This window comes from Arachis duranensis, chromosome 3, assembly GCF_000817695.3.
Source record: "Arachis duranensis cultivar V14167 chromosome 3, aradu.V14167.gnm2.J7QH, whole genome shotgun sequence".
Classification (NCBI taxonomy): Eukaryota; Viridiplantae; Streptophyta; class Magnoliopsida; order Fabales; family Fabaceae; genus Arachis; species Arachis duranensis.
Genome location: NC_029774.3, coordinates 134835834 through 134863075, shown reverse-complemented (window position 1 = coordinate 134863075; position 27242 = coordinate 134835834). Strand labels below are relative to the sequence as shown.

The 27242-nt window shown below is 34.2% G+C and overlaps 5 protein-coding genes across 6 annotated transcripts; 3 read left to right on the top strand and 2 right to left on the bottom strand.

Moving 5' to 3' along the window:
• Window positions 1-1962: 1962 nt before the first annotated feature.
• Window positions 1963-3827, bottom strand: LOC110279610 (uncharacterized). The gene is made up of 2 exons (XM_021139573.2): window positions 2592-3827; window positions 1963-2513 (listed from the first exon to the last, which is right to left on the bottom strand). Exons 1-2 carry the CDS (start codon window positions 3825-3827, stop codon window positions 2181-2183), a joined length of 1569 nt encoding a protein of 522 aa, XP_020995232.1. The 3' UTR covers window positions 1963-2180.
• A 3613-nt stretch (window positions 3828-7440) lies between these two features.
• On the top strand, window positions 7441-8416 carry LOC107482143 (uncharacterized). The gene is made up of 3 exons (XM_016102545.1): window positions 7441-7564; window positions 7674-7871; window positions 7926-8416. The coding sequence occupies exons 1-3, from the start codon at window positions 7441-7443 to the stop codon at window positions 8414-8416; spliced, it is 813 nt and encodes a 270-aa protein (XP_015958031.1).
• Window positions 8417-14938: 6522 nt separating this feature from the next.
• Window positions 14939-17784, top strand: LOC107482209 (heat stress transcription factor A-4c). 2 transcript variants are annotated; one of them, XR_001590694.3, is made up of 3 exons: window positions 14939-15930; window positions 16059-17119; window positions 17306-17784. XR_001590694.3 is itself a non-coding variant. In XM_016102629.3 (2 exons), the coding sequence occupies exons 1-2, from the start codon at window positions 15715-15717 to the stop codon at window positions 17052-17054; spliced, it is 1212 nt and encodes a 403-aa protein (XP_015958115.1). In that variant the 5' UTR covers window positions 14939-15714; the 3' UTR covers window positions 17055-17228. The 2 variants fall into 2 exon arrangements, 1 of the variants encoding a protein (XP_015958115.1); XM_016102629.3 differs by lacking the exon at window positions 17306-17784 and having other exon boundaries at window positions 16059-17228.
• A 2170-nt stretch (window positions 17785-19954) lies between these two features.
• On the bottom strand, window positions 19955-21172 carry LOC107482144 (transcription repressor OFP5-like). The gene has a single exon (XM_052258572.1). The coding sequence runs from the start codon at window positions 21170-21172 to the stop codon at window positions 19955-19957; it is 1218 nt and encodes a 405-aa protein (XP_052114532.1).
• Window positions 21173-24577: 3405 nt separating this feature from the next.
• LOC107482145 (uncharacterized) lies at window positions 24578-26582 on the top strand. Its single transcript, XM_016102547.3, has 4 exons — window positions 24578-24888; window positions 25011-25633; window positions 25740-26255; window positions 26341-26582. The coding sequence occupies exons 1-4, from the start codon at window positions 24636-24638 to the stop codon at window positions 26467-26469; spliced, it is 1521 nt and encodes a 506-aa protein (XP_015958033.1). The 5' UTR covers window positions 24578-24635; the 3' UTR covers window positions 26470-26582.
• The last annotated feature ends 660 nt before the right edge of the window (window positions 26583-27242 follow it).

The following is a 27242-nucleotide window of genomic DNA, read 5'->3' as shown; positions in this document are numbered from 1 at the left end:
CTTCAATGTTTTCTGTTTTGTATGTTTCTGTTTAATTTTGTCATGTCTTGAGTCTCATGGAAAAAGGCAAACAGTGAGGTTTGTATGAAAAAGCCATAGAGCGAAAAAAGGCAGAGAGTGCAAAATTAAAAGAAAAAGCCATAGATGTCTTAGAGTTCCTTTGTACATCTGTGTTGTGTTTCATGATTCTGTGGGAATTCCCTTGTAAGTTGGGTTAGCACTTTACAATTTGTAATCTGGATGATTATAGTGAAATTCCATCATTGTTGTGATGGAGACTGGATGTAGGCTGCACTGCACTTAGCAGCTGAACCAGGATATATCTGGGTGTAATCTTCTCTCTCTCTTCCTACTTCAATTCTGTTTTTAACTGTCAGATGAAAAACAAAAAATGTCTCGTGTCAAGTGACGAGACAAAATGAAAATGTCTCGTGGCTAGGGACGAGATAAAAACAGAAAAGTTTCTTCTAAGTCCAGCAAGTGTTAGCAAGCAAAAAAAAAAAGGGGGCTAAGATTCAACCCCCCCTTCTCTTAGCCACTGAAACCATCATTATCCGAAGCCCACGAAGGCATATGTGGAATACACACCGGAGCTCGAAGCTTAGCACAAAAGGTTTTACGAGCCGAATTTTACTGGCCCACATTGTGGGAAGACAGCGGCAAAAAAGTCAAGACCTGTGACAAGTGCCAGAAGCACGCACCGATCATTAACCTACCTGCCGAGGAACTTCATCATTCCGTGGTAAGCTGGCCTTTCAACAGATGGGGCATCGACATCCTCGGCCCTTTCCCCACGGCCTCGGGACAGGTAAAATATCTGGTAGTTGCCATCGATTACTTTTCTAAGTGGATCGAGGCACAGCCTTTAGCAAAAATAACATCGTCACAAATGGTTAATTTCGTGTGGAAGTATATTATCTGTAGATTCGGCATACCACAGCACATTATTACTGACAATAGTCGACAATTTACCGACCATAATTTCAAAGAATTTTTGCAGAATTTAAGAATCAAGCAACACTTCTCATCTGTAGAACACCCACAATCAAACGGGTTGGCGGAGGCAGCGAACAAGGTCCTCTTACAAGCCTTAAGGAAAAAGCTCGATAACGCGAAAGGGGCGTGGGCCGAGCTTATTCCTGAGGTGCTATGGGCATATAACACTACAACACACTCAACAACTAAGGAAACTCTGTTTCGTCTAGTATACGGCTCGGAGGCGATGATCCCCATCGAAGTCTCACAAAGCTCGCTGAGAACGCAAGCTATAAATCATGACCAAGCTCGGTTGGCCGAGCTTGACCTAGTCGAAGAAATCCGAGATATAGCAGCTGTTTGGCACCGAGCATTACAACAGCAACTTGCCCGACAATATTCAAAGAAAGTAATTCCCAGAGGATTCCACATCGGCGACTTAGTACTAAGAAAAACAGAACAGGCTCGCCGACCTTCCACCCACGGAAAGCTCGCAGCAACTTGGGACGGTCCATACCGAGTATGTGAAGTTTTAGGAAAAGGCGCCTACAAGTTAGAACATTTAGATGGAGACAAAATCTCCAGCACATGGAATGTACACTCCTTAAAGCGATACTACAGTTAAGGACAACAGCATGCTAGTACTCTTTTTCCTACCTTGAGATTTTTCCCAATAGAGGTTTTGCTCAAGAAGGTTTTAACGAGGCTAGCTTACCGACATATAACATGTCAAGGTACTATTCATAATAAAACTCAACATTTTGTAGCATATTTTCATGCATTTTTTCAGTTAAAACTGTTACCAAACTATCAGACTTCGACGACCTTTCACGAAAAGGTTACCAAACCAAGTCGCATTATTCAGTAACGAATGCGCAACATTTAAGCAAATACTAAACGCTTAAATAACAACACAGTCAAAATATTCTCATAAGGATAAGTCAGAATCTTAACAAGCATTCAAAAAAGACAAAACAAAGTTTCCAGCACATACATAAATAACAGATCCTATTCCAAAAAGTAAGAGGCAAGGTTCCACAAAAATACAGCCCAAAATGCTAATAAAAGCCCTAATCAGCTAAGTTATCATCGCCTTCCTCGGCAGCTTCCTCGTCATCAACAAGCTCACCTTCACGAATTATTTTCCCAGGGTCCATAGCAGAGAAGTCTGCCTCAGGTACAAGAAATTTTGCCTGGGTCACAGCTCACTCAAACCCCTCTGCAAATGCATCCAGAATGTCACCCTCTTTGGCACTCTCCATTTCTTTCATTTTAGAGGTCAATTTAATAACTTGGTTGCCTAGACTGATGAGATCCTCTTCCTTCTTCGCCAATAACTTCACTGTCTTTTCCCGACCTTCCTTCTCACCCTTTAATTCACTTTCAACTTCAGCAAATTTTTCTTTCAGATCAGATAAGGACTTGTCTTTCAACAGAAGCTCCTCTTTTAAAGCAACAGCTGCAGAAGCATCATTTGACAATTTTTTGTGTTTCTTCTCTTGACTGCGACCAATACTAGCAAGACGAAACTCCAGAACCTGCCATTCAAAACGACAATAAGTAAGTAACTATATTATTTTCTGTATAAGTCAGCAAGACTGGAAAAGAAAACTAACCTGCAGAAATTGGTCGACTCCTATGTCCCCGACCTCCTCCACCAAAGAAACGTCGGTAGATGATTGAACAACCTCATCAGCAACAACATTAAACGGAAACTTCGGACACCAAACAGAAGAACTCTCCCCTTCATTATCAAAAGCGTGCAATTTTTCTTGTTTCAAGGTAAAACTCGACAAATCTTCCAATGATAACATCTCTTGCTTACTTCCTCCACCATCCAAATCCACCAAATTTGTTTTCCTTTTCTTAAACACAATTCCCTTTTTCTTTGAAGGTTGGTTAACCTCGGCCCCACCATCAACCTTTTCCAGGTTTGATGAGGAACCTTCAAAATTTTTTGCCTTAAACCGAGACCTTAGGCTTGAGGCCGATACTCCAGGATACTTCCCCGCTACAAAAAAAAAAATTTTAAGAATATCAGAACAAATATATCTCACATAAAAAAGCCTACATCCGCAAAATTCCTCACCTAGATAATCCAAAACGGCCGATCTGTCATCCTCCCAGGGGAGCAACTCTGACACAGACACTAAACCACCCTTATCAACCATTTCAATCAGAAAAGACAATATGCATTCATTCCGATCACTAATAAGCTCGGGGCCTAGTATATGATTTGGTTGGCAACACCAATACATGGGAAATTTCTCTCCCAGGTGCTCATCAAGATAAAACGGAAACTCCTCATCTACAGATTTTACCTTTAGAAACATTTCTTTAAAATCTTTGAAAGATGATTTATAAAGTTTGAAAACAGAAAAACCTGGGGTGCTATTCAGATTTATCCACAACCCCTTCCAAACACCCTTGGCTTGAAATAGTGAAAAGAATAACTTTAAATATGTTTCAACTTCAAGAAACTCCATCAAAATTTCAAAACATTTGATAAATGCCCAACCGTTAAGATAGATTTGAGAGGGAGCACAATTCATCTGTGTCATAACATCACACTCAAAGTTGGAGAACGGAAGCTTAACACGCAACTCCTCCAACACAGGGCTATACATATAAAAACTCTCAAAATCTTTCCTCCTATGATAGACTCGATCAGACCGACTGCATGGCAACAATTCAAGACGAAACCCTGGTTTCACTATCCTGGACAAAACCACTCTGCCAACACTATCTACATCTAAGAAAAGCGAAGCCCGTATCTGAACATCACTATCTACCCAGTCATAAGACTCACTGTCTTCAACCTTGGGTAATGCCTTTTTCTTTCTCTCACTCATTTTTGTAAACGAAATAAAGAAAAGTACTTCTGAGAATAAGAAATGAAGGAAATTTCACTAACCTCTAGTACTCATTCTCCTTAAAAGCCTCTGAAGATTTCTTGTACTGCAACGAAAGAAAAACACCAAGTCCCCTTCCTTTTCATTTAACAAAACTTTTCAGTTCCGTAAGATGATATCAGCCGTTCGAGTCCACCCACTCTCAACGGTAGATGCAACGCATTGGAAATAGCACAACTATTATTAACACAATAAATAAAGTATGCTACGAAAAACCACAAGAATTAATTCTCACTACCCTTCCATCTCCCAAACCCTTTCAAAACAAAACGGTTTTACTTAAATGAACCACGTTAAGCTGGGGGCTCCATATGCCGAGGTATAACTCGCTAATGACCATTTAAAAGCTTAACCTGTCTCTTTTAAGTCAGGACAAGCTTGAGGGCTGTGATATGACCAGTAAACATCGGTTACGAGTTATAGCTCGGAAACGCATAATCTTCAATTATAACCGACCTTTTTGAAGGACAGCATTAATCTCTAATTCATAACGTCGGATATGCAATCAATCTTCTCCTCAGGCGTTACAACCTCGTCCACACGGATATAAAGGGACGAGGAAACAACCAAAGATAAGATCATCTTTTTATGAAAGAAGAATATTCATACACCTATATCACTCTGCTAACTTAAGCATCGGAGTGCCTTTGCAGGTACTCAACCTCCCCGCTCCAGTCAACCGACGTATACCACACTTTTCTGGGAAGGATCACCGACCTTCGTCAAGAGCCGAGTTATACCTCCGTTCGCTGAGGCAAGAATAGTTTTTATAATTTTACTGAATTTTTAATTAAGTTTTTATATTTTTTTTTAATTAGATTTCTACGCTTCTTTTAATTTTATAATTAGGTCTTTTTTAATATAAAAAATTGAATATTTTTTTACAAATTAAAGATATTCACAATTAAAAACTTAACTAGATCTTTGACTATATATTTTAAGAGAAATATTTTGTTAATTTTAACATTTTTGATATGAAAAAGACCTAATTATAAAATTAAAAGCAGTGTAGAGATTCAACTAAAAAGAAAAAAAATATAGAGTCCTAATAAAAAATTTGATGAAATTATAAAAATCAATAAAGTAATTAAACCTATTAAAAAAAACTGACTAGTGTTGATTCAAATGTAAAACAAAAATTAAAAAAAAAGGTATTAATCACCTAACATTTTTCAAGAATTCAAGCCGACCATGATTTACCCCAATTCAAAATCAAGAAATGCAAGATTGAAATCTGCAAGAATATGTTTACTTTAGCTGACCCCAAATCAAGAGATCTTAGCTGTTTTATATTAGTACAAGCAGAACAATCCAAAATTCTGGCACCAAATAACTGGCTTAGAGTGCTAGAAGGAAATTCAGAAACCTGGCTCCAATTCCAGTGGAAAGTGAAAACACTATGCACTATTACAAAGAACACTTCATTCCAAATGGATAATGTAAAGTGCAACCTAAGAAGCTACTTGAACTTAATTTATTTTTTACTAGGCCACAACTGAGATAGGCAACTTTGTAACAAGTTTTCTAGTGACAAAAGGCATTTCGATTAACAAAAGCCAAACTATAATATCCTACTTTTGGTACTTAGTTCGTGTCGCGTGATTAGTTAGTTACTCACTCACTCTTACTAGTCTACATGAGTCATAAATTACTAAAATTAGGGTTTTCTGATTTTACTAAATTCCAGTTTCTTACTCAATTTCCCATGCTCTAATGTATCTTATTACTGAAAAAAGTAATCTTCTCAGAGTTCACACATAACAGAAGAAAACAAAGATACAGAAGGAAAGGGATAGTTTAGTTTTATGATTGTTACTTTTCCCAAAAAGCTTTGCATTTTCAGCTCTCCAAAACACATTGTACAAATAATTGATTATGTAAATCTATACCACTTCCTAGATACCAAAGTGGCAACTAAATGATAAATAAGATTTCCACTCTACCTTCAATTATCCTTTAGAATGTCTCAGCTCTCAAAATTGATGAAAATCATAGACAACATTACAACAACAACAACCAACCAACCAACCAACCAAATAAACAAAAACAAAAAATGAATTAATCTGAGAGAGTAAAAAACAAAAAACAGATCCAATTAACCAAAAGAGAAGGGATCTCAGCGTGTGAATCCACAAGAGAAAACCTGGTGGGGCAACCTCAATGCCTCAGATTTGGTGAAGCACATGTCATCAAGGTCGTTGCTTGTGCACCAGCTGCACTTTGAGTTCTGAGAGCATTGAGACTCCATAGCCAGCTCTCCACAGCTTGGAACCACCGTGAACCTCTTACCCTTAAGCCCAAACACCCTCCGAGTTGGGGACACCCCATCAGAGATTTGCCACAGAGAAGCAAGGAGGACCACCATAACGATGAAGGGTACCTTGGACTTCATGAGAGAGAGCCCCATTGATGGATGCAGAGCTCAAAGCTTTGGACTTTGGAGAAATGAACTAGAACGAAAGTTGTTAGCTTTTAATTAGAAACTAAATTTGTAACTTTGATTGTCGCACATTGGAAAAGTAGACTTTCAGTTTGTGTACAGGAAAAGGATGTTGGAACGAAATCAAGGAATGAGAATGACTCTGTTTGATGAGAATTGAAGAATAAACTTATAAACCAGTGAATGTGACTGTTCTCCTTGTCAGAACGACATCGTTTTCTCGTTTTGCTGTGAAATAATAATTAAATAGAGTAATACCTCAACCAATTTTAATCACTAAATTAAACCTCAAACTTTTATTTTATTAGACAAATCTATCTCATATTAGATTGTTTGTCTATATAAAAGGACTAATATGAAAATTTTAAAAATTCATATGTCCAACAAAATAAAATATTAAAAACTAAATTTAGTAATTAAAATTTATTCAGTATAAAATTATCGGCTAAATATTTTATAGGGACTAATTTAAGATATTATTTAAGTATTTATTTTGATATAATGATAAATTTATACGTTCTGCTACAGTTTAAATATGGACAAATTAAAATACAATACATAAATTATATTTTTCACGTTAATATTTACTTTTTTTAAATATATTTCATATTATTATTTTTACTAAAACATCCTTATATTTTAATAAAAATAAAAAATATTTTGTTATTTAATTTTACAAAAAAATAAATATTTTTTTATATTAGACAAAAATTACTCTTTTGAATGGGTCAAAATTTAAAATTCAATTAACTTTAATTTTATAGTTTTAGATTTTAAATAATTTAGAAAATAAAATAAAACATATTTAAAAAATTAATAAAAAAATTGTTCATCTTTTTTAGATTCTAGTGTTCTTAATCTCCTGTTTTTTTTTCGTTTTTTTTTTCTCTGGTAAAGAAGAAGAAAACTCTTTCACTTTCTCCACGACCATCTATCGATCTTAATCTAAACTGTCTCTACTCCTTCCTTGGGGTTCTCTCGTCATTGTGTCTTGCCACCATTAATTCCCACCTGTATCTGTTAATCCTATCACATTCATCATTTCCCTAACTTTTTTCTTTTAAAAAATTCTCCAAATTAATATTAGTGATCAATCCAAGAGCCAAGAAAAAAATGTCTCTAGAAAGCTCGGTTAGGATTTCGACTCAAGAGTACGACTCAGTACAGCGAAGTATCAAGAAAGTGAAAGATCGGACGGAACTCGATCTGAACCAAAGAAATGAGATCAACGAGGAACGTATGCTGGAGGTCGATAATCCGGACTCAAGGGCAAATGTATCCTATAAGAATACACTGCTGATGTCTCTAGAAGTTCTATATTGAGGATGAAAAACCTTATGCTGAAGATAGGTGGTATACAGAGGAAGGTGAGTCCTCCAAAGAAGATAAACCCTTTGATACTTGCCCTATCATTGCGGTTTCAAAGGATGAATTTGATGAATGGTGCAAACCATGGAAAGCGGCTCTTATTGTCAAAGTTCTTAGAAAAAGGGTGCATCTTGGATTTATGGAACAACGACTCAGTAGAGATTGGATCAAAAAAGGTAAGATTCATGTTATTAATATAGATCGTGATTACTTTCTTGTTCATTTTTCAGAAGAGGAAGATTATAATCATGCTCTTCTCGGAGGTCCTTGGATGGTAGCTAGACATTATCTTATCGTTCAACATTGGAAACCCTTTTTCTTATCAAATGAGAACACAGTAACGAAGATAGCAGCATGGATCTGTATTCCTAATCTTTCTGTTGAGCTATACAATCATAAATTTCTGTGGAGGGTTGGATTAACCATCGAAAGCATGCTAAAAGTTGATCGTGCAACCTCTATTCATTCCAGAGGAAGGTTTGTGAGGATATGTGTTAAGATAGGTCTATCTAAAAAGCTGGTGCCTAGAATCTCGGTCATGGGGTATACTTTTAACATTGAATATGAATGTCTTCACCTTATTTGTTTCGAGTGGGAAAAATATGGACACAAATCAGACCAATGCCATGAAGTGGTTGCCGGCGAGAATGTCCAACCGGGAGTGGCAGATCTTAACGATTCAAAAGAGAAGGCAGTCAATCAGGATGTGGACATTAATTAGAGTTAACACGAGAATTAAGGCAATAATGGAAATCAGCATATTCAGCGAGCTAATTAAGATCCTCCGAATTTCGGACCTTGGATGATGGTAAGAAAGCAAATTAGAAGAAAACAAGAGAAAATCTCACTGGGAAATAAAAGAGTGAATAATATGAATGATAATTCCAATAACAGAAATGTTTCCAAAAATGGATCTAAATCTTCGATAGAAGGTGGATCAAGATTTAATATCCTGACAGCAAAAGATGATGAAACAAGAGTAGATAATGAGGCGGGAGTTTCGCAATCTGATTTTAGTCATGCCAATGTTGTGGAGGTTCATCCAAATGACACAAACAATGTTACTATAGTAGCCATGCAAACTGGGCCAGGCTCCTTGCAGGCCCAAAACTTTCCTTTTCTGGGGAGTATTGTCCAAAAAAAGGTGCTGAGGTCAGAAGCAAGCAAAAACCCACAAGGGCCAAGAGAAAATTCGAGCATATGTATTGGGCCCATCCTCCCCAAAAAAAGGATTCAAGACCAAACAAAAATATCAATAAAAGATTCTTGTGAATGCAAGCAACACAGCTGAATCTTCCCAAGCCAAGACTTCTGCCTCGACGAACCTTAATACACAAGCTATAGAGATGGTGATGCTGGAGAGCATGAGAGAAATAAATCTCCAACTAATTGAGGCTTACGAAATCTCCAAAAAACTTTCTAATGTGCTCAAAAATCATGTGGTTGTTAATGCCTTCATGTCTTAGCAACCCCTGTCCCAGTAAAGTGGCAGTGGTGGCGATCGACAAAGGAATTAAGAAGGTCCCTCCTGATCCAACTTCAAGTAGCACAATGGGGGAATCGAATTTAGGAAAAGGAGGAATGAAGGTTATCCCTTCGGCTCGGATCCCTTTGACAGGTAAGCCTAATTCTCATAACTTGGGATAAGGTTGTTGGGTCTGTTTGATCTCCCTTCTCGTGATGTTTACCATGAATATCATTGTTTGGAATTGCCGTGGAGTGGAGGGTAAAGCCTTTGCTTCCCTTATCAGAGATATTAGGAGAGATTATGAGGCTCATTTCGTCGTTTACTTGAAATCCACATCAGTGAAAACCATGAAAAATTTGTTAGAGATAGAATGAGCTTTTATAAGTATTGTATTGAAGAGGCTAGAGGCCACTCTGGTAGCATCTGGTGCCTCTGGAACTCGAATTTTCAAAAAGTGGATGCCATTCTTCAGAATTCTCAGCTCATTCATTTAAAAGTGGAACATAAACACTCTATGCCTTGGTTGCTTATTGTTATTTATGGGAATCCCCAGCGTTTGATTCGGAAAGCTCTTTGGAATAATCTGAAAACCTTGAGTAACTCCATTAATTTACCCTGGAGTACGATTGGGAATTTTAATGCCTTGCTCCATGATTTTAAAAGGAGAGGGGGTGCGGGATGGAATCAACATTTTGCCTATATGGAATTTAAATCTTGCATTCAAGAGTATGACCTTATTGACTTAGGTTACTCAAGCTATCCTTTTACGTGGAAAAGAGGCAGGTTAATGAAAAGACTTGATAAAGATCTCTGCAAAATTGACTGGTATGTGACCTTTTTGAATGCTTGTATCAAGCATTTACTTCCCCTAAAGTATGACCATCCTTTGTGCCTTCAGTTTTCAACTCCAGTTGTACCTAATAGAAGACGCAGACTCTTTAGATTCTTGGCTTCTTGGCTCATGCATCCAGATTTTAAGAGACTGATTTCTTCTAACTGAAATTTTAGAAACTCTTAGAATGATTGTATAAAAGAGTTTTAACTATCTCTAAAACATTGGAACACCAATGTCTACAGGAATGCTCAAAAAAAAGAAAACAAAATTCTGAGAAGGCTTCATGGCATCAATAATAATCTGAACGGAGAAAATAATCGTTTTTTTTTAGAAAAACTCCAAAGGATCTTAGTACGAGGATATTTTAGTGTAAGAAAAACTTTTGTGCTTTCAAAAATCAAGATGTAATTAAATTTTATATAAATTGCAAATAATTTTTACATTTAAAAAATGACTTATGCATTTAATTTACTATTTAAAAAGAATATATAAAAGTTCGAAACAGAAATCGACCTTTATTTTAAACATCTTTCGTTATTTAGAAAAAATAGTTTTGTATGTCATAAAAAATTTTAAGAAAAATCATTTGACCAAATTGTCACATTTTTTTTGGGCTTATCCTTCGTTAACACATTTTGGATTATTTCTTTTAGCAATAAAAACTTTTGAATACTATTTTGATAATTTATTCTCAAAGAAACTAATATTTTGTTATATAATAAACTATTATTTTTATTATAAAAATTTAAAATGTTGACAAATTTATCTATAAATGAACGAAATTAATTTTGCACCCACCAAAATATTTAGACATTAATTTTATTCATAGATAAATTTTCTAACATTTTAAACTTGTATAGATAAATATAATAGTCTAATCATTTTTAATTGGTAAAAAATAAATTTTATTTATCTATGAGTAAATTTATAGATAAAAATAAGAGTCCATTACAGTGCCAATTATGCATGCACTATGTCTGAGTAATGGTACAAGACAACAGACAAGAAGATGTTGTAGGACCACGAAATCAGATCTACAAAATAGTAATTTCAAGCCCAACATTAGAGTGATGAGCTAGCTGGAATATAACATAATGTTGCATGTTTAATAAGGTGAATGCTATGGTATTTATCACTTTCTACTTAAGTTGTTAAAAAAGATAAATAAATAATATTTAATAAATTTTATATAATTTATTTTTTATTTTAAAAGATAAAATTAGACAATTTAAGTACCATAACAAAAATACCGTATAACTCACCTTTTAATAATGTCAACTTCGAAACAGCATGTCGCCCATGTCATAAGATTGAGTTGGGACTGGGCATCATATTATTGACTCATCTAACTATTATTACTACCATAAAGATCAGGTATTAATGACTGAGGTCTGAGACACTAATAACTGAATTATTAATTATGTTCAGAGTAAATCAGGTAAGTCCACAATAATCAAGTGTATGTATATAATCTAATCTAATTAAAACACTTATTAAATCTACACTTATTAAAAACTCACTACAGTAATGGGTTGCATTAATGCTCAAGGAATTCTTTTATTATCTGATCTTGTGCTCTAACCACTAACTCATTTCACAATATTTTCATGTCTTGCTTTCTGTTCAAGGTTAAGCAAATCCACAGTTGCTTCTAGTTTACTTTAATTACATTACATGCACAAAAAATTATTTAAACAAATAATTCATCAGCCTTAAGATTAAATCAATTCAAAGAAATAATAAAAATAAATAAAATACGATGCTTACTTGTTCTTCACGTCATTTCGAACACCAAACTTGATAGGATCAGATCAACTCAAGCCACGAAATAGAGAAAAGTCTTCGTCATATCTAATCCAAAAATTGATGGTGCCATCGCAGAGAATGATAACCACGTAAATCAAATAATAACTGATGAACTAATTGTAAAGCGCAGCTAATTAAAGACGAAAAAGAAACAGAGAGCAATAACTACATTTTATGCTAAGAAGTGAAAATTATTTTTCTTAACAAATACACACTTTATTTTATTTCACTTATTTTGATGAAGAGTTTAGATTTCATTAAGGGAAGAAACTCATAATGTATAATACTATAATGTATGAGAAATTGAGAATAAATTTAAAATTTTAATTAAACTTTTTCATATTTAAAATATTGCATTTGAGGTAATAAGAGAAAAAAAAGTACAAAATGACTTCTAAATGTTATTTATTGTAAAATTTCAAATAACGCGTCACGCACTCTCTTCTCCTCCTCTTTCTTTTATATTTCTTTTTCGTTCTTTCTTTTTCAACATCATCGTTACTATTACCACTGTCGTTATCGTGGTAGCTACAACCATCGTCGTCTTCTTGATAATAGTGTTATTGTTATTTAATTTTTTTCTTATTATCCTCTTTTATTAGCCTTATCATGATACTCATCATCTTTATCTTTTTTTTGTCTATAAATATTTAGAAGATTAGTGAACAGAAATTTTGATGTACAATAAATAAATTTTGGATATAACACACAAATTTTAGTATATAACACAAAAATTTTGGAAGAAGCATAAACAATGAAATACGCATAGTACATAAATTTTGATCAAATTTTTGGAAAACTATATATATAAAATATTGACTTACCCAACTACTAAAATATATTCACAGTAAAAATTTGTGTGCTATATATAAAAATTTATGCACTATATCTAGAGGTGTTCAAAAAAAAAAATTAATTTCTTTAATATAAATGATTAAAAGTCTTGTGTCACAGTGTACTTATAAATGTATAATTTTAATTTGATCAATTTATGACCATATTAGAATGAAAGATTTTATAAGAGGATAATAAATAAGAATCTTTGGATCAAAGAATAAAAATTAAAGATAAAAAAAGTTAAATGATGATAGAAAAAAAAAAGGAGGTTGAGAGAGAGGAAAAGAGGAAGGAGAGAGGTAGAGAAAGGGGAGAAAGGTTAAATTTAATTTTTTATGTTAAAAACTAGTTTTAGTATATAAACTAGTTTAAATTAGTTTTATTTGTATGAATTGGTTTAAATTGGTGTACTATATTTTAAATTGATTTAAAATAAGTTTCTTTGTGAAAAATTGAAACATAAACATCCCTAATTATATTGATAAGTTTGTGCAAAATTTTGTATACTATATTTTGAAAATTTGTGTGCTATGTTTCGAAAACTTGTTTACTATATGTAAAAATTTGTAGACTGTCGATAAATTTGTGTTATATATAAAATTTAGTGTTATATTTCGAAAAATTATGTGTTATACTTTAAAATTTGTATGCTTTTCAATAAAATTTGTGTGCTGCAAAAAAGTGCAACAAATAAAATACACACTTTAATTGGATGCTAGTGCAGCACGTATATACGCGTGTTATTTTAAGAATAATATCTTTTATTGTTAATAAGTTAACTTAATCATTAAAAAAATTTGTACATATGATATCACTTTTTCTATAATAAGATGTGATATTAAAAAAGAACAATAACAACATTTTTTGGTAGAATTAGAATGTACTACTTTTTTAATTATAAACCAAATTAATTTGTGCAGAAAAAAATTCAAAAGAATATAAACCTATATAGAATTAATCTTTTATTAATTTTTTAAAAACCTTTTGTGTGACATATAGGGCTAATTTTTTATATAAAAAAATATTAATATTTTTGTTAAAAATAAAATTATTTGGTATAATTATAAATGGATAAATTTTGTAGATAAAGAGTTCATATGTAGAATGTGTGTTGGGTGTTATTATTTGAACATATCTTTTATACATTCATAACATTGTAGAATACTTTAAATATTAATATTTAACCAAAACACCAACTTCATCTCCATATTAAAAATAATTTCTGGACATATAAAGTATATAATTTATGGAAAAGTATAGGGTACCAACATATTATCCGCCAACTTCTGCCAACTCTTATTTATATTTGTGTTTCATGGAAGTGTGTTCGTAGATGTGTCTAATAATTAATATATTTTAAATACATATATAAAGAGACACATCCATAAAATATATATATAAAGACACTTTTATTAAACACAGTTACAAAAAAGACATTTTTATTAGACACATCCACAAACACACTCCCATGAAACACAATTATAAATAAGAGTTGGCAGAAGTTGGCAGATATGCTGTTGGTAACGTAGCGGAACCGATAATTTATTTATTAAGTAAATGGTCAAATTAGTCATTGAAAAATCACATGTTCTTCAAATTGGTTTTCGAAATATTTTTTTAATCAAATTCATCTTTTAAAAATTTTAAATTAGTAATATTAGTCCTTATATCACTTTCTTTATTGAGGGTGGCAAAATTTGCTAATGTAACACATTAAGTGATACCACAACACTTACATAGAAGTCTTAATTGACTATTAACATAATAAATTTATAAAATTAAATCAAATCAAAATCTAATTGAAAGGAGAATTTGAGACATTAGAATCTCTCAATTTAGAATTGATGTGATCTAATTTTATAAACTAATCATATTCATAGTCAATTAGAACTATTAGATGTGTATTGTTTTGGTAACTATTAGATGTGTATTATAATATTACTTAATGTGTTATATCAATAAACTCTAACGTCTTTAATAATAAAAATAATGAAATAACTAACATAACTAATTAAAAATTTTAAAAAAACAAATTTAATTAAAAAAATTATTAAAAACTAATTTAAAACAAATAATCTTTTAAGACTAATTTAACCTTTTACTATTTATTTATTTAGTTATTAATGATATGATATCATATCATATTGATATCACATTGATTTGATGAAGATGCGAAACTGGCCCTAAGAATTTGAGGTGTGCTCAAAAGTCAAACAATTCTAGAACACGTAATTTGCATTCGTTGACCGTCCATTCACCGGAAAGAAAAAGAAAAAGAAAAAGAAAAAGAAAAAGAAAAGGGTTATTGAGAAAATACTCTGAACTAACGCGGTTCAACAGAGAAGAAGAAATTGGAAGCCTCTGCGAAGCGTGAAGGACCTTCTTTCATTCTTTCTGCATCTTATCACCTTCTTTCTTTCTTGTTTTTTTCTTCTCTCTTAGCAAAGCTTCGGACCCATAAAACCTCGATCTTTTCTTTATTTTATTTCATTTTCGCTTTTTTAATTTTCATTTGGATTTGATTTGTGAATTATTGTTACTTTCCCTGCAAGCTTCCCCTGATTTGCACGTTCGAGTAAAAAAGAAAAGATTTTTTTTTCTTTTTTCTCACTCTTTTGGGGGAATTCAACGTTGTATGATGGTGTAAGATTTGTTTGATCTTTTTGTGGTAAAAAAGAAAACACTTGACTCTTTTTGGGTATTTTGAAGTTTACAAAGGAAAAAGCTGAAAGCTTGTTTTGCTTTGTGATTTTCATGACATAGTGGATCATGGCGCTGTTGCTGAAATTTAAAGTTTTGAGCATGGTTCTTATCTGTAAATAGATTAATGGGGATTCTTAGAAGTTGTTGGTTGTTATTAATTAGGCTCTAGTTTGGTTTTATTGGGTTTTGTCTTCTGCAGGTTTTTAGAAGGAAATTTTGTTATACCTTTTATATTCTGTCATGGCCTTGTAATTCACGAGCGGATTGATCATTGGCTTGGTTTGAAGCTTTTGGAAGGAGTTAATTCGTTTTGGGGTTTTGAATTCGGTAGAGGGTGAGATTTGTGACTGAGGAGATTGGGATTTGAGTGATGGATGAAGCTCAGAGCAGTTCCAATTCCCTACCACCTTTTCTGGCAAAGACTTATGAGATGGTGGATGATCCTTCCACTGATCCCATTGTTTCTTGGAGTGCCTCTAATAGAAGTTTCGTTGTGTGGAATCCTCCGGATTTTGCTAGGGATTTGCTGCCTAGATTCTTCAAGCACAATAACTTCTCAAGCTTTATCAGGCAGCTGAACACTTATGTAAGTTAATTTGAATCTGAGTGATGTTGTTTATGATAATCTCTGGTTGCATTTATTTCCACATTCTGCTTTTTTTGAATTTTGATTGCTAAAATTGATTCTCTAGTCACTACTATTTATTTGGACAGGGTTTTAAGAAGGTTGATCCTGAACAATGGGAATTTGCAAATGATGATTTTGTAAGAGGTCAACCACATCGCATGAAGAATATCCACAGACGAAAACCAGTTCATAGTCATTCTTTACAGAATCTTCAGGCGCAAGCTCCACTGACAGAATCAGAAAGGATGAGTTTACAAGATGAAATAGAGAGGCTTAACCGTGAAAAAGAACAGCTTCTTATGGAGCTACAGAGACATGAACAGGAGTGGCAAGAATATGAGATTCGAATACACTGCTCGAAAGACCGTGTGGAGAAGATGGAGCAGAAGCATCAAAAGATGATCTCTTCTGTTTCCAGTGTACTGCAGAAACCTGGAATTGACTTGAATCAATTGGCATTGCTAGAAACCACAGATAGAAAACGAAGGTTACCAAGAAGTGGCTATCTTAGTGATGAAACTAACATTGAAGATACAACTGAGACCGAACAAATGTTACCCACAGAAAATTCACAGGACACCTCCGTTTTGACAATAATCACAGAGCAGTTGGATCAGCTCGAGTCATCCATGGTATTTTGGGAAACCATTTCAAATGATATTTCTGACACGACCATTCACATTCATTCAAGCTTGGATTTTGATGAATCTACAAGTTGTGCTGATAGTCTGTCTATATCTTGCCCCCTACTAGATATTGAAGTTCTGCCTAAGTCATCTGGAATTGACATGAACTCTGAGCCTGCTTCTGCTCCTGTTTCCGAGCCTGCTTCCGCATCAAAAGAACAAGCTGCCGGCACAACCCCTGTGGTGGTTGGTGTTAATGATGTATTTTGGGAACAATTCTTGACAGAGAATCCTGGTTCATCAGAAGCACAGGAAGTACAATCAGAAAGAAAGTATCATGATACTAGCAAGGGTGAAGGAAAACCTAGTGACCCAGGAAAGTTTTGGTGGAACATGCGAAATACAAGTAATCTTCCAGAACAAATAGGTCATGTTAGTCAAGCAGAAAAAACATAGTGACAATTGAAATTGATTATTTCTTCTAGATTGTGATGCCTCGGAATCAGATGTAATAAAACTAGGTATGCGTGGTTTTCTGTGCAGTTGTTACATATTCCATGCTTCGGGTGGAATAAATGTTTGTATCCTCCATTGTTGTTAGTTAATTATACTGCTCTCTATTATCTTTTAGCTCTTCTATGCCAAAACTTGCATTTACTGGATTGTGATTTGATTCAAGGTTTTAAATTGTGGACTGCATCATGCAGGTGCCACATTGCACAATAACCACAACTGCAATTTGAAGCATTGGTGTGGTCAGTTTCAGCTTGTTCCTTTGTCTGCTTTGATCCTTGCTGATGTTACTATGCTGTATTAACAGAAGCCACCTGCAGATACCTCTGTTACCATTCTTCCACTAATGTCTCTTATATTGATGGAAATCACCTTGCCACTGAAGTTTAGCGATCAATTCGAAATCGCAAAACACCAGTAGTGCATGGCTACACTGGTTTAGAAACTAGAGTTGAAAGAGGATGTTGTTTTTCTATATATAAGAGAGTGCTTGAAACTTGCATAGTATAGTTTGGATACTTGTTCCTTGATTTTCTTCATCCAATAATCTCGAGGTGAAATGTATGAATTCAAGATAGAATAGCATCCAAATCATTCAATTGATGAAGTGAAAATCAACCATATGCCGATCGTCCCTCAATGGGGTGGATGAATGAGTTTTTGGTTTATTTAACTTCTTTGTGTGCTGCTTAGCACATTATGTATGTCAACCTTGTTATTGAAGCTTATTTGGAGTATCGAGGAGGTAATGGAGCTAGACTACATCATGGATATTATCAAACTTATTTGCTCTATTTTAAGTAGCATAGAGTAGTTGACCAAAAGAAAATGGCCTTAACAAAATAATGAATGAAAGAAAATGGCCTTAACGTGCCATGCCTAATTGCCTCTGTCAGGAAAGTGAATCACTCCTACTACCTCTTAGCGAGGCATTAGCAAAGAGCAATGGCTTAGTTTTGTATCTTGTGCGCGAGAGGGGTGAAATGGGAAAAACCAGTTTGCTCAGCCATAACGAAACTGGATGTCAGGACTAAGTTTTAAGTTGCACGATATAAGGGTGAGTATAGCCAGTAGGAACATATTTGATGACCTCTTTTTTGGCATAATATTTGTTGTTTGTTTTAAATGCTAGTTATTGGTTTGCATGCCTTGTACTTACTGTGGTAGTTCTTATGAAAGAAATTCAGGATGTGTTTATGGTTGTATCAATGTGTATGTGGCTAGTTCTGTTATCAACATTTACGAGTATCTATAGAATTATTGAATGCCAAAGATGTAAATGGGAGTATATATTAGTTTTTCTTAGTAAAGACCACTTGCTACAAGATTAAAGTCGATGGACCTATTTATGAGCCCCCTAGCATGTTAGGTAAACTTCATTGCTTTTTGCTTTGTTAGATAGTTATCCCAATAACCACCAAGTTGACTTTTATTTAGAATTGTTTTGATCTTTAGGTGTTACTTGGGACCAATTAACTAATTTGGCATTGTGTAGATGTGGTATAAATGCTTCACGAAAGAAGAGGATGATACAGGCTCTAGGTATAGTTATCAAATTTAGCATTGTTGTACCCATCAGTTTCCTGATTGTAATGTTGTCACTGTATCAGTATACAGTGTTAGTAAGCTATGTTAGGTTACATACTTTATTTATCCCCTGAATATTTAGATGGCAGGTGGCAGATAGAACCACACAAGAGCTCTAACTTGATGAACAATGGGCATAGTTGGCACAGAAATGGTAATAATTAAAATTGTGCAGAGGGCCTAGATGGAAATTCATGTTAAGTTTAGAGGATGGGAACAGAAAAGGGATTCTTATATGGTCCTGGTCAACCATGTGAAGATGGACCAAACATAAGGGAGAAGGGATTCTTTCATGGTCCTCACCTTAGTCCTTACCTCTTTCCACCGTTTCTTCAACAAGCTTGAGAATAGTGTTTATACACTTGTTTATAACTTGATTTGGTTCTTTGAAAACTCGAGAACAAAGTGTACCATCTCATTTGTTGATGCAAGAGAAAATAAGATGCAATTACACTCATAATTATCCATATAATGCATTCTTACTCAAGATTCTCAAATTCTTGCTCAAATATGTAGCGGTACATTCTGTAGGGCAGAAAACACCGAGGAAGGACCGCACTCAAAAAGTGCAATATAGCCAGTCTAACCTGATAATTGTACGAGTGACTAATTCTATTTTATGAACCTATACGTTTTGGAGAAAATTAATAAAAAAACTTATTTGGAAGCTTCTTTATTTTCTTTTTTAATCCTTGCATTAAGAATATACTCTTCTATAATTTAGAAAGTGTATATTGAAAACTACTTTTACAATCCATGGTCTGTACTAACAAAGAAAGAAAGGGCTCATAATCTCATCACTCCCTTCCATTCTGCCTTTTCTAAACTAACCAAATATAGTTTCTAGGACCGTACCCATGTGCTTAGAAGAAAAGTATTCAATTATGCACGTATTATATGTTCATTAATCATTATCCCTCTTTTAGAATATGCCTCATTTCTTCAGAAGTTTCATTTGTCTCCACTGTTGTTCTGGCTTTTTTCCCCGGTATCCTATGTTTTGACTGTAACAACTTGCAGTATGCACTTTGCATGCACAATACATAGAAGTTGAACTTTATCAAATCTGAAAACAGTAGTTTAGTTGAGATCTTGTTGCAACTTGTTTTGAATTTTACACACAAGAAATGAAGAGAATGGTGAAATCCAAGAAGAAAAAATTAAAAAGCATAACTAGAAAAAGAAATGTTTGTAGAGTTAGAATAACTATACACATTTCTTCTAAGTTCCCCTATAAATAAAGCAGCAATTGTTGATCATTGCAACTGCATTGCTTCTGATTTAAGACAACAAACCTTGTTCACATATAACCACACCTCCCTGAAAACCTTGATGATGATATCATGATACTCACTAGAATTCAGTGTGAGATAACATGCCAACAGCTCCTCCATTTCTTCTGGCCTGCTGATCTTCCTCTGCACGATCATCTCCATCATCGAATCTCTGAAGTCTTGTTGCGGATCCATTGAGCATTTCACCACAGCAAAGCTGTCTACACCTGCCGTTTCCTCTGAAATTTCCTCCTCTTTCTTCATCTTTAGTTTTGCTTTCTTCATGTCTTCTATGGCCTTTATTTTGCAGATTTCGACCTTGGAAGCCATCCTCGGAGAATGCACTCTTACCCTTGGACTATTCCTTGGCTTCCTCCTCTGAAGTTCTTTGCCTACATGAAGTGATTGCCTTTTCTTGTTAACCTTCACTCTCAACTCTTCAGTATTCTTCCCAGAGTTAACACCACCTTCTTTAATATTTCCATCGCCAGAATTCTTTGAATTTACAGAGATGTACGAATTTGTTCTTGGTGTTCGAATCGTTCTAGGCGATTCGGATTTCAGCACATCATTTTCCAAGGACTTAGAGTTGCTAGATGCAAATTCAGATTCTAGATTATCTGCAGCTTTTTCTAGTTTCAAGAGTTGATCTTGAAAAACCTTTTGTGCTTTCCTTTCATATCTCCTCCTTAAGAATTCAAATTCCTTTCCTCCATGATCACACTCATTCTCACATGGCAACTTTCTTTCCTCTCCCATTCCAATATCCTTCTGCTTCAACCTCAGACTAGCTTCTCTTCTTCCATGTCTTTTATCACTCAGTCCAAATTGTGCTGAGGACTGAATGACATCATTGGCATGATCACCATCCAAATTGTGCAGTGTTGATTTCAAGATATCTTCACTACTCTTGTTATGCTCATGACTCTCTTCACCAAATGAGAGTCTCCAGAAGGCATCATCTTCCCCTCCATAAAACCTACCTCTATTCCCACATGCATCCTTTGGTGCTGAACCATAAGATGGAACAGAATTCTGCTTTGCATTCTGCCCCGGCTTTCGCTCCGAGTTAATCCTCATCTGCTTGAACTTGGACAGCCATGAAAAAGGAGACACTTGAGAGATGAAAGAATGCTTAGTATTATTATTAATACTATTAGAAGAAGAAGCTGGTGATGATTTTCTTCCACCCCACTTCATCCTTTGTTGTCAAGATGGTTCTCTTGGTTCTTCTTCAGTTCTTTGGGTTAAGGTTTATCAGTTTGTAGTACTGAAGAGAAGGAACAAAAAAGAGAACCAAAACTGAAGTAAAGTGCAAGGTTGTGGGGTTAGATTCTTCTAGCAGTTAGTGGGACGGTTAAGCTGTTAAATAGGAACGTGGGTTTCATACTGCTATGGTTTTCTTTTCTTTCATTTTCTTTTTTGTTTTAATATGTTTTTCAAAAGAGAAACCCGCCCCACAATTCCTGTGATCACTTTAGCCACTTTTCCTGCTTTTTAGTTTTCTTACTTGAAAATTGATTTTTGCCACTCAAGGGGACCACTTTGTGTTAGCCTCAAAGAATAAATTCAAGCAGTTACACTAATTGGCATATTAATACAAGAAGAGAAGATCAAGATAATAATGCGTTAGTACCATACGTGAGGACCATGACATGATTAATTTGAAGGGGACTACGTTGGAATTGGTTGTGTGGAACTTAAATGTAACAATGAAAACTTGAACTGCATCAACAGGAGTGGTCTTTTTCCCAAACAGCTACTTCAGAATTGGCAGTTGGCAATGGCATTGTTTGTTAATGGTGGCTAGCTAAGCCATGCTTGGAACATTAGGGAGGCTAATGTTGAATAGTCCCTACTTCCATTTTTGAATTTTTCACAACAATCCATGCAGAGTTTTGTAAAAGAGGAAATAGTTAAATAACTCAATAGTTCCTTTTTGGATTTTGTGATGGACTTGGAGTGCCTTTCCCGATTTGTCATATTGGACAGCTAAATCCTTGTTTCGTTCGTCTTTTGCTTTTTTTTTTTTCTGCCTTTATGTTAATTGATTTCTTTGCAATTTTACCAACTTATTTTACAGCGAAACATGTTTGTTATTTTTAGGATTAAAGTTGTGGTTGTGGGTTTGGCTTTTGAGCTGCTCTAAATTTGGTAAAAATTGTCATTTTTAATGATGAAACTTTAACACGCCGACAATTTTAACCGCTAATTTATTCATGTGTAGATTTGTCAATATTACGACCTTTCATGAGTAAAAATACTAATTTTTCATCTTTTATAGGTACAAAGTTAGTTTCGATTATTCATGGATAGAAATGGTAGTTTAGTGACTAAACATTTTGAAGTTTTTATCATTATGGCAGATCTACTATGTATGATTTGGCAATTCCTATAAATTCTTTTGGCTGAGTGTTGGTGCATTAAATTAATTTCAAACTAAAAAAGGGTTTGACTTGCACCACTTTTTTAAAAACTTTAAACATGCAGCATGATCCCTAGAAAAAATATCAATCTTTAAGCATGCAAAACTACTGGAATGAATTTGTCAGTCTGTGTGAAATGAATTCAAAGTCTTAATAATAATGTCTACCTCAAAAATTGACTGAATTTGACCCTCTCAGACCCAACACTAGTATAGAATCTATCAAGATTGGACCTTATGTTGTTTCCATTGTGTAAATAGTAGAAATTTACAACTCTCTTTTATGTTATTAAATCGTTATCTGGTTTCTAGTAGTATTCATTCATTTGATCAAAATAACCAAATGGTGATTTAGAGGTCTCATATTAAGAGATCTTCATGGACCTGAACAGAAATATGTGCTAAAATAACATTTAGTTTGTATTTGTACTAATTTTCAACACACCTCAAAATTCAAAAGTGGAAAGATATGCCTCATATCTCGGGGCTCTTCAATAATTCTGAATACTCTATCTATCATAGATTTGGGTCCTTTGCAGGATTTTGTGCCAACTGCATTACTTACAAACACTTACAATTATAGAATATAATACTTGATTAATTTTCATGTCATTATTATGAAAAAGAAGCTAAACACAATTTCATGTCTATATCATACAGTTATTATTATATCTTCAGATTCTGCTTTATCTCCTCTAAATTAATATGTATGGATGGGCTCGAGGTCCAATAGTCCCAAGGAACAGGTTTAATACCAAAAATAAAATATGGTAGGTAAGTCATAAATATTCTGTTAGTTAATGATATTCCTATTAAATTTGTCAACAAATAAGCCTAATCTACTTGATTCTTAATTTAGGGGTTGACCCAAAACATCAGCAAAGTAAGGAATAGGCTTTTGGCTCATAATCTTTATGGAAGCTATTTCCTTTGCACTCACTACAAGAAATCAATTCTATTGACTCACAAGAATCATATCATATGCTTCTTTTTCACTCTGACATGATCAAGGCTTTGATATTATTAACTTGGATTGAAAGAGAATCTTTTTCTTTGTACTCTATTATTGTATAAGATTGCATGTATGTATGAATTTGAAGCTGGTAGAGAAAAAGTGGTAATTCAATTCAATATATAAAGGAAGAAACTTCCATGCCCTTTTTCTTGTTTAATTCAATCTATTAAAATAAATAGTTAGGTTTGTAATATGCTAATCTTTCTATGGCTTTTGTATGACATAGATAATTTGGGGTGGTATGATCCTTTTTCATCAAGTTACTTAATATCACAGTAACTGTTGTGTTAACAGACATTGGGGTTTGGTTGGAATTGCCAAAAGTCAATAAATTAATATTGGAAATATATGAATCATTATTCCTTTTTGGGAATTATGGTTACTTTTGAATCTTTTCTCTTCCCTTGATCTTCTAACAAAAGAATAATCAGCAGTAATGGCAGAGCTCCATCTAATATAGCTAAAATTCATCTTTGGCTGCTGCTCATACGAGCTTCCCTATTTTAAATTTTAGTTCCATGCTCTAAGAAGTGCTTTTAGCACTTCAAAACCCAAGTACCAAATTTTTTAATTAATGTATATATGCTACTGAAGTGGGGGAAGAGGAAGAGCAGTACCTACTCTTAAGAGGTTTGATTATTTGGTTTAAAACCTCCCCTCATTCTAATTATCCTCTTCATTACTGAATTAACACCCAACAACTGGGGCCTTATTATGATAATCACCTGATATTCCTTTTCATCAGTATTATTTATGATATGAGTTAGTATCTATCTACAAACGTGTGGTTTTGCATGTAATTTACTTTCCATATGCTTTTGAGCTATCATATATAGGAAATGTTTATTTTTGAGTCATGTATTGCTTAGCCACTAGACAATTATGTGCCAAGTTAAAAATTTCGAAACTACCAAGTTTGCAAGAAAAGTGTGGGACTGTCATTCTCATATCTTGTTGGTAAATGGCAATGGTTTTGCTGCAAGTGTAACTCTACAACTTGTGGAATTTTTGCAAACAAATTCAGATTGGATCTCCTCCACTTTCTGAGCAACAAGGACCAAAATACTATAAACCAAGCACATAATAATAAAAAAAGAAGAAGACTAATAACAGTAAACAGTTTTTCTATGATTCCCTTACCTCCTTGTGTTTGGAAAATTATACAAGAGACAGAGACAGTGCATGACTGAGTTTTCTTTCATTCGTTATTGGTCTTTTAACTAATGGACAAAAATAGGAGTACCTGTTTTCTCTTTGCTCTTTTTGGTTTGCTAGTCCTTTCAACAGCTCGTTTTGCGAGTGGTGTTGAGTATGTATCGGCCTTAGGCGATCCAGGAATGAGAAGGGATGGCCTGAGATTGGCAATAGAGTCATGGAATCAGTGCAATGAAGTTGGAGAAGAAGTTCCACAAATGGGTAGCCCAAGAGCTGCTGATTGTTTTGATATTTTTAAGGCAGAAGAACCAGAGACCAAAGGTAAGCTTAAAATTCTTAAGATACTGTTTTATACTTGTAAACATTAACACTTGTTGCTTCATAATAGTCATAAACTGTACTCTAATCATGAACCTTGATTGTCATTGTTTGTTTCCCTTAAGAGAAGAACTGCTCTATGTGCAACTTTTCTCCCTACACTGTGGTCCATAAAGTCACAGAAGATGACAACAAGCTTGGCATTGGTGATACCTTTCATGGAATGCAAGTCCAAGCCCTTTACAATGCAGATCTTTATGCTGCAGAGAAAGAACTTTATTTGGGATCTAAATGTGAGGTTGAAGACATCCCTAATCCATGGCAATTCTGGATGATCATGCTTAAGAATGGAAATATGGATACATTGGCAGCCAAGTGTCCACGGAACGGCCAGAGAGCCGCACCATTTTTACCGGATGGTAGCTTCCCTTGCTTCGGCATAGGCTGCATGAATCAACCATTGATTTATCATGATTATACCACACTGCAAGGGCCCAATAGGACAATGCTCAAGGGAAGATTTTTTGGATCATGGGACTTGGATGCTGACTTGAGTTCAGGATTAGAGCATAACAGATCTTACTACTCTGTGACATGGGAGAAGGAAATTAGCAAGGGAAGCTGGATTTTCCATCACACTTTGAGGACCTCAATAAAGTATCCATGGTTAATGCTTTACCTAAGATCAGATGCTACAACTGGTTTTTCTGGAGGATACCATTACCCTTCTAGGGGAATGTTCAAAATTGTGAGTCACATTGTCTTTCTGTACTCTTACTCAAAACTTGTCTTTCAAGTTATCCAAAATAAAGTGACTGATTTCAGATTAACTTACAAGTATGTGTATTGGTCAGATTCCAGAATCACCTAACTTCAAAGTGAGATTCACTCTGAATGTGGTTCAAGGCGGTGGAAATAGCAGCCAGTTCTACCTGATTGACATTGGAAGCTGTTGGAAGAACAATGGCAAGCCATGTGATGGTGATGTGAAGTCAGATGTGACCAGATACAATGAGATGATTATTAACCCAAGCACAACTCCATGGTGCAATGCAAACAGCCTCAGCCTATGTCCACCTTATCATACATTCCCCAACGGCACGCGAGTGCTTCGCAATGACACTGCTCGCTTCCCTTACGCGGCGTACCACTTATACTGCTCTCCAGGGAATGGAGAGCATCTTGAGGCTCCATACATGTTGTGTGATCCATACAGCAATCCTCAGCCTCAGGAGATATTGCAGATTCTGCCACATCCAGTGTGGGGTGAATATGGTTATCCTACCATCAAAGGACAAGGTTGGATTGGAAGTCCAAAGACATGGGACCTTGATGTTGGAAGATTGTCACAATCACTTTACTTTTATCAGGTTATCACCTTCTGTGGATCTATATTCTACATCTATATTGTATCATCATGTCAACCCAATTTTTATTGAATACCATTTCTAGCAGGATCCTGGAACTTCACCAGCTAGAAGGCAATGGACATCTGTTGATTTAGGAACAGAAATTTTCAAAGATCCTCAACAGATTGCTGAATGGACTGTGAGCGACTTTAACATTCTCATACCTAAGCAATGAAGCCAATTCATCGGAGATTAATGAGTTTCTCTGTGGACATACATATTCAATATTATACATATTTTATTGCTTGTAATCTTTTCATCCTCACTCTCCAAAAATGTTGGGGCAAATAAAACAGAATTTAAATTTATTACTTAAAGAGCTTGCATAGTTAGCATTCCCTTAACTCCCAACTTATTTAAGGTATATTTGCGACCATTCGTGACATGTAAGATACCACCAGCTATTAAAGATTCACTCTTTCAACAAAGCTTTTTTTTTTTCAAAGTTCGCTACACCGATGCAAAGACGTCATTATATAATTTATACTGCGTCTATGTTTTGAGATGCGTCCAATTTTTATATAAGTCTTGGCAAGCCTAACACAACCCATGTTGTTACCAAAAAATAGCATAATTTTGTCTCATTTTAATGACATTAAATAATTGTTATAATTTATTGTTAATAACTAATTCTTTTATTTATTATGTCATTAGACTATTCAGTAAATTGGTTTTTGATAATTTATTATTTTTTTTTTGTTAGTTTGTTGTTAGAATCAACCATAAAAAATTATTTAACTTTTTTTAATTAATAACAATGTTCTTTAAACTTAATATTTTAAGATTAGTCTAATTTTTATTTTTTTAAGAGAAGTGAGCAAATTTTAGTTATAAAAATTTTAATTGAAAAATATAAATTTTTTTATTATTTTATATTTTAATAAATAAGTATATTTATTATTTAAATATGATGTTATATTAATAAAAAATAAAATTATCTACTATAAA

What these genes read in the sequence shown, in the direction of transcription:
- LOC110279610 (XM_021139573.2), bottom strand. Translation starts at nt 3,827, where the DNA reads ATGAGTGAGAGAAAGAAAAAGGCATTACCCAAGGTTGAAGACAGTGAG. An exon ending in GAGTCGACCAATTTCTGCAG is followed by an intron (nt 2,514 to 2,591) that starts GTTAGTTTTCTT and finishes TTTGAATGGCAG; the next exon opens with GTTCTGGAGTTTCGTCTTGC.
- LOC107482143 (XM_016102545.1), top strand. Translation starts at nt 7,441, where the DNA reads ATGTCTCTAGAAAGCTCGGTTAGGATTTCGACTCAAGAGTACGACTCA. An exon ending in AAATGAGATCAACGAGGAAC is followed by an intron (nt 7,565 to 7,673) that starts GTATGCTGGAGG and finishes CTTATGCTGAAG; the next exon opens with ATAGGTGGTATACAGAGGAA. An exon ending in TAGAGATTGGATCAAAAAAG is followed by an intron (nt 7,872 to 7,925) that starts GTAAGATTCATG and finishes TTCATTTTTCAG; the next exon opens with AAGAGGAAGATTATAATCAT.
- LOC107482209 (XM_016102629.3), top strand. Translation starts at nt 15,715, where the DNA reads ATGGATGAAGCTCAGAGCAGTTCCAATTCCCTACCACCTTTTCTGGCA. An exon ending in TCAGGCAGCTGAACACTTAT is followed by an intron (nt 15,931 to 16,058) that starts GTAAGTTAATTT and finishes TTATTTGGACAG; the next exon opens with GGTTTTAAGAAGGTTGATCC.
- LOC107482144 (XM_052258572.1), bottom strand. Translation starts at nt 21,172, where the DNA reads ATGAAGTGGGGTGGAAGAAAATCATCACCAGCTTCTTCTTCTAATAGT.
- LOC107482145 (XM_016102547.3), top strand. Translation starts at nt 24,636, where the DNA reads ATGGACAAAAATAGGAGTACCTGTTTTCTCTTTGCTCTTTTTGGTTTG. An exon ending in AGAAGAACCAGAGACCAAAG is followed by an intron (nt 24,889 to 25,010) that starts GTAAGCTTAAAA and finishes GTTTCCCTTAAG; the next exon opens with AGAAGAACTGCTCTATGTGC. An exon ending in AATCACTTTACTTTTATCAG is followed by an intron (nt 26,256 to 26,340) that starts GTTATCACCTTC and finishes CATTTCTAGCAG; the next exon opens with GATCCTGGAACTTCACCAGC.